This window comes from Chelonia mydas, chromosome 3 (assembly GCF_015237465.2).
Source record: "Chelonia mydas isolate rCheMyd1 chromosome 3, rCheMyd1.pri.v2, whole genome shotgun sequence".
In the NCBI taxonomy this organism is placed as follows: Eukaryota; Metazoa; Chordata; order Testudines; family Cheloniidae; genus Chelonia; species Chelonia mydas.
This window is the reverse complement of record NC_057851.1, coordinates 5,650,352-5,657,034: the sequence shown is the minus strand read 5'-3', so window position 1 is coordinate 5,657,034 and position 6,683 is coordinate 5,650,352. Positions and strand designations below refer to the sequence as shown.

General features: G+C 48.2%; 1 protein-coding gene across 25 annotated transcripts in view; it reads left to right on the top strand.

The window, feature by feature from the left end:
• Nucleotides 1–6,683, top strand: part of NCOA1 (nuclear receptor coactivator 1) — a 353,482-nt gene that overhangs the window by 276,048 nt on the left and 70,751 nt on the right. For all 25 annotated transcript variants that reach the window (XM_037893807.2, XM_037893795.2, XM_037893802.2 and 22 more), the window contains 4 exons: nucleotides 1,273–1,452; nucleotides 3,479–3,574; nucleotides 4,497–4,637; nucleotides 6,212–6,359. In XM_037893807.2, the coding sequence (XP_037749735.1) occupies nucleotides 1,273–1,452; nucleotides 3,479–3,574; nucleotides 4,497–4,637; nucleotides 6,212–6,359 (565 nt within the window). The remainder of the gene's footprint in view (nucleotides 1–1,272; nucleotides 1,453–3,478; nucleotides 3,575–4,496; nucleotides 4,638–6,211; nucleotides 6,360–6,683) is intronic.

Below are 6,683 nucleotides of genomic sequence, written 5' to 3'. Positions count from 1 at the left end.
ACTGATTGTAGCATTTTGTGCAGGGAAGGGCTTGTTGGATTGGTGTTATGTAGCTTCACTGTGGCTACTCTGGCTCCTTAGCCTGGGGTAAGGGTTTTCCCTTTGCCTTGCAGTCTGGTGGTTTTAGCTGAGGTACCGTTCTTGATCTTTGAAGAAGGTAATTTCATGCTGGAGCAAATCTGGGGGTGGAGAATTTATTCACAATGCCATCAGTGTGACCAGTAATTCTGTGTAATCCCGCTTTTCTCCTTGCACCTCCACCCTCTGTGCATTTATGTAGGGGCAGACCTCAATCTCGTCATAATGTGAGTGTGTGCATTTTCTGTACTCGCCACCTACACAGTAGTATCACTTTAAAATCAGATGCATCCTCTACTGGGGGAGGCTATATCTTGCCCTTGCAGTGTAGTAGACTCTGATTTCATAGAGCTTGAAGAGCCTAGTTCAACAGCAGTGGTTGTGTTCAGCCAGCGGCTGTTCTGCAGGGAGCCAGACCACTTGCCTTCAGAATCCTCCTTGAAAGGGAGGAGATCATGGCTACATATAGCCTCTGTGTGGCAGTGAAGTTGATGGAAGTGTGGTCTAGGGAGCTGCCAGTGCTGGGGACCTGAATGATCTTCGGAGGGACAGGCCTGTCGGGTGAAATGTCCTGGAACATGCTGACTCATGAGCGATTTATCACCTGCGTCTGTGGCTGAGGGGAGGGGAAGAAAGTTCTTCTGGCTGATGCACTGGATGGGGAGTCAAGAGAACTGAGTTCTATTCTTGGCACAGCCACCGACTCACTGTGTAGCTGGGCAAATCAAAGCACCTCTCTATGCCTCAGTTTCCCCCTCTGTTACACAGAAATAACAATACCTGTAGTACCTACCACACAATGGTGTTGTGGGGTGTAATTCATCAACCCTGGAATTCCTTGGACTTGTTAGGCTGTAGAAGTGCAAAGTGTTATCACACCACTGTCAAAGGGGTAGTGTGGTCCAGTGGGTAGGGCGGTGCACTGGGACCCAGGAGACCCAGCTTGTAGCCACTGACCTGCTGGGTGACTCCGGGTAAATCCTTTCACCACTCTGTGACTCTGTTCCCCCTCCAACCTTTGTCTGTTTCAGTTATAAACTCTTCCAGGCACTCTTACTCTGGCTGCCTAGCAAATGCTGATGATGACATGGAGAGGGTCAGGCAGAGAACTCTGATCCTTAACGCCTGCTGTTTGAAATGTTCACTTGTGATCACAGTCTGTGATTCTCTCTTTTCCCCTCTCCCTCGCCACAGTAAATGGAGTTCCTTGGCCTCAGGAAGCAACCAGACGCAGCAGCCATACCTTCAGCTGCCGGATGCTGATCCGCCCCCCTGATGAGCTGGGTGCGGAGAACCAGGAGGCTCGCCAGCGCTATGAGGTGATGCAGTGCTTCACCGTGTCCCAGCCCAAATCGATCAAAGAGGAAGGAGAAGGTAGGATAGAGGATCATTTATTTCAGACCCTGCTTGATTGCTTTGTACTGCGTCTTGGGGAAGGGAAGGAGGCTGGAGTGGGAAGAGAGGACGAACTGCCCTCTACTGTCCTTATGCAGGACTTCCTTCCAGGAGATTGTAGTTCTTGCTGAGAGCAGCCTCGGAGAGTTTACTTTCAGCCTGCCACGTTTGCTGTTGCATTTGGGACGGGGCTTGCAGTGCAGATGGCACAGGATCAGGTCCAGGGGCAGTCACACAAGGCCTTCTCCCCAGAGGGCCTTCCAAGGGTTTCTCCTCCCCAGCACAGGCCTGGCACAGCCTGGGAAATGCAGACGGGGCAAGTGGAAACACATTTAGAGGAGTTTGATGTTGGTCATTGGTTCTCCTCCCTCCTCTGTTTTTTATTCCAGCTTAAACTACATTTGGAGCCTTTAAGTCCTTTCTGACCACTGTGCTGAGCCCCAGGGGTTTGCAGTGCTGTGTTGGTCAAACTCCTGGGGTGAAATGTGTGGGAAGAGCTGGCTGATATGAGGCTCTAAGCCTGTGTCAGTCTTGAAGAGAAGTCACCGGCACAAGATCTACTTGCCCTCCATAACCTGGAGGGGAATGGAAAGTGTTAGTGAAATTTAACTCGCCTGCTGAAAAATGGGCAAATCCAAAATTTTGCAAGGCTGCTTTACGCTGCCACAGGGTGACCTCCCCCTCCCGTCCCATGCAGAGCCAGAGTGAGGCCTGTGCACCATGGTGAGTGGGACTGAAGTGGGGAGCACAGGTCTCATGCCAGCCCTTTGCCCAAGGGTGAATTGCACCAACAGTGAGAGCACAATCTCCAGCTCTTACATTATCCATTTCCTGTTGTCTGGATTGATGCTGTCCAGTCAGCAAGCCTTTACCCTCTCTCCATAAGCAGAGATGGAGACAGGCTGCCCTTCCGTGCATCAGGAGAACTCACAATGGAGCATGTTAGGTAGAAATTAAGGAAAGGGAAAGATAAATTGATTAGTATGAAAAGCTGCTTAACAGGGAGCTCTGTCACTGCAGAATAACAGTGGGAGCCCCAATCCTTGAGATGGGTAAGACTGGACTGCACAGCACAGCACAGTCCTGCCCTGATCCCCAGCGGGTGGACTTGATGCCCTAATACAGGGGCAGTCAGTAGGTGGACCACAGGTCAAATCCAGACTGCCAGACGCTTTTGAACAGACCGAAAAATCTTTTTATTTACTTCTTGTTATCATAATTGTTGTTATTTTTGTCTTACTTTCTCTGGAGTCTGGACCTTGACTATACCTTGACCAAGAAATTTGGACCTTGACAAAAAATAATTGATTACCCCTGCCCTAACAGGACTTCTCTAGCTCTAATTTCTGTCACTTTTATCTGATGCCTCCAGGGGTGCCAGGAGTGTTTGACAATTGTTGTAGCGCTGCATTGCCAGTGAGTTTCAGGCCCCAGTCAGATCTGTAGGGGTGCACCTCTGCCCAGGCTCCTGACGGTCATAAGGGTCACCCTGTACAGATCCGATTGCAGGATCAGGGCCGTGGTGCGTATCCACCACTGATCTCCAAATGATAGAGGAAAGAAGTCTTCTTGCAAAAAACCTTAACCCTCATTTCTGTGTACCAGCCATTATTTTCCAGTGCATTAACTGAATTAATCCATTGCGGTTTACACAGGAGATCATGATTGGAAGGAATAAATTACAGTATTTTATGACCAGATACTTTCCCTGGAGCCAACAGTTGTTGGCTTTCAGTGCTGACTATTATTGTGTGGTACTTCTGAAAGGCCTTACAGTTAGTTCCTCCAAACAATGGAGTTCTTTCCTCTCCAGCAAACATCATACAGCTTATAGAGAGCGCTGTTGTTTTGAAGGCCTAGGTGACAGGCCGGGTAAAGGCATCCAGAGTGGATGTGGCTGTCGAGTACAACAATGCTATTTTAATTAAAACATTGAATTGCAAGTGGTTTCTATAACACTGGACTCTCACTTTCCCACTCTCCCCACCCTGTTCTGTTACGGCAGATTTCCAATCTTGTCTGATATGTATTGCACGGAGATTACCTCGACCTGCAGCTGTCACCAGTTCAGAATCTTTCATGACCAAGCAAGATACTACAGGTACTGTTCTCAGTGAGCTCGGGGGAGTTTTATGCTGGGAGATGCTAAGCATTGTTCTGGGTAAGGAGCCATCTTTGCAATCAAAATGCTTCCAGGCTAACTGCATCTTTGTTCCGCTAGAACTGTAAGATGATGTAGTTCTTGCAGATGTAGCATTGTCCCAAAATTTCATCCAGCCAGTAAGATAATGCCACAGGGTGCTAAACTAAAACAGTCTGCAAGGATGGCTGGCTTGAAGCTAGCCAGCCGTACTTCCCCCTTAATTAAAATGGATACTTGTATATTACACAGTTTTGAAGAGGGTAGTGAAGTTTCAATACAAAACTGGTGAACAGATGAGAAATGCTCTATTTCTGGTGCGTCCCCTAGGTATTCATGAATGAGACAAGTTGCAGTGTGTGTATGTTCCTCTCTTATTGTTCTCTTCATGTCCTCAGTCAGTCAGTCATTTAGTAAAGCTGCCTGGATTTCAGTATCCTCAATAGGTAGATAACTCCTTGGGCGTATATTTCATTTTTCTGATCTGTGTAAGGACATCCCTAGTATTATCGCTGATTGCCTGGCTGATGTCAAGTTGGATGCATCTGGATTTTGTGATGCTGAATTTAGACTAGAGAGAGGTCTTTCTGATGAGGGTAACATGCAAATGTCCTTATTAATGATCTTTTGGGGCCTCCCTACTATGTTACTCCAATTTTATGCCAGTATAACCTCGGCAAGGCTCAGCCCACTGTACATGCTTCGAGTATAGCTTCTAATTTTAGTTGTGAAAGCTCATTTCAAAACAAAGTGCGTGCGCGCCTCTAGCTCTGTGTGTACCTGTATACACTTGCCACACCGGGAGGATAAGAGTGAGAGCTGTATACGTGACTTCTTCTGCACTGCTTCTGTATCTGAATAATGTGAATTTTATTCCACCCAGGTAAAATTATCTCCATTGACACCAGTTCCCTAAGAGCCGCAGGCAGGACTGGCTGGGAGGATTTAGTGCGGAAGTGCATCTATGCTTTCTTCCAGCCTCAGGGCAGAGAGCCATCTTATGCCAAACAGCTATTTCAAGAAGGTAACAGACTTCTCTCTTTGCTGTACTTTGCCTTGCATATTGAGCTGGGGTGGCTTCAATCAGAAGCTGATGCATAACCCTTGTTGCTGGATAAGTGCTTTCTGGAAAAAGGGAATTCTGCACGGATAATAAAGTGCCAATGAAGTAGCAGAAAAGGCTCAGTAGCACAGAAATGGCTCCTGCAACTGGAGAGGCTGGCTGTGGATCTCACAGCATTCAACAAACTACCATTCAGATCCCAGCACTGCTACAGTAACTTGCTTAGGGGATATGATTGGCCCAAAACTCATGTGTGTCATGCCAGGCTAGAGGTTTGTTCACATCCTTCTGCAAATAAAGAAATGAGTCAAACTTCCAAAGACCGACTGTGGTCACTGCACTGAAACCAGAGGGTGATTTTTTTCCTCCCACACTCCATGCATACATCAGCCCCAGCGTCAAAGTCCCATGACTGATCTTCAGGCTCTCCTCCTTTTCAGTAGTTTTTTTTAGCAGGGTTTTCCTCTGATCATGGTAGTGATTTAGGATATTGTTCCCTCTGGGGGTTTGTCATGGACGCTTGATGCACTGTTGGTGAGGACACTAACAAAGGAAATCAGGAAGACAGAATGTCGCATAGGGAGATTGGCTGAGCATCGAGAAAGATTTAATTCTGCCAGTGCTGCCGTGGTTAGTATCCTGTTGCAGCTCTCAATACCTGGCTTGGATTCATCAGGGTACACTGAGTATGTACTGTACACTGGTGATTGAATAATTGCCCTTTCTGCTGCTATCGCACTGTATGTTCAAGGACGGTGCTTAATTGATTTAAATAGGAGTACATTGATAAGGCAATCAATTACAGCGCAGACATTCCTGGCTCACATTGTGCCCCATGTCCCTGCCCACAACAAGCAGCATTGAGACGTTAACTTGCATCACACCACCCTTCAGATCTTCCTGAAACACCCGCTGCAACTGTGGGGACCAGATCTCCCAGTTTTATAGGGACAGTCCCAATATTCTGGGCTTTGTCTTATATAGGTGCCTATGACCTATAGGATGGCCTAGATAATACTGAGTCCTGCCATGAGTGCAGGGGACTGGACTAGATGACCTCTCGAGGTCCCTTCCAGTCCTATGATTATTCCCCTGCCACCTGTCCTGATTTTTCACACTTGCTATCTGGTCACCCTAGCTGCAATACACTGGGTTAGTGCAGCTGAAAATGGTGATGTGAGCATGATAAGGCAGTGAAGAACAGAGGAGAGAGACTACCTGGATTGCCATAACTTCACTTGAGGATTATTTTTGACTAGCATTGTTTGCACACTAATGGTGGGATCTTTGGGGACTGGCTAAAATACACAGAGCGCAATTGGGCCGGCGGGGAGAAGGGGAAGGTGCAAAGGTGGTTGCAAACTCCGTGTTGCTATCCTTGCGTGCACACAGATGGATGGTGGAAGTCAATCCCCTACTACCTTCACCACCATCCTGCACCCCCCACATCCCTTCTCAAAGGTTTTGTGAGCCCTGTCTGAATTGCTAAGCAGATGGATGGATCACGTCTGGTTTGTTTCCCCCCCCCACTCCAGTGATGACGCGTGGCACGGCCTTCAGTCCATCATACAGATTCACGCTGAGCGACGGGACGGTACTTAGCGCCCACACCAAGTGTAAGCTCTGCTATCCTCAAAGCCCAGAAATGCAGCCTTTCATCATGGGCATCCATATCATTGACAGGTGAGTCCCAAGAACTTGGGGTGAAATCGCTGCTAGCTCGCAACTTGTCCTGGATCCTCAGCTGTAGCTGAGGAGTGCACAGCACAGCTCAGGAGTAGGAGCAGTCTGGAGGTTGCTGTAAGCTAGACCAGCTGCCAACGGTGTCTAGGAGCCTGTAAGTGCGGTCAGAGATCAGTGTCAGCTGCGGGGATGGTGGCGTCTGAGGAGTCACAGTGCTGGTTCTATGCCAGTGGCGGCTGGGGTGATCCTCTCACGCTGGTTTTGGGTCTGCAATCCCACAGCTAGGTGCTGCGTTGGGGGATCTTAGTCCATATGTTTGAAAGC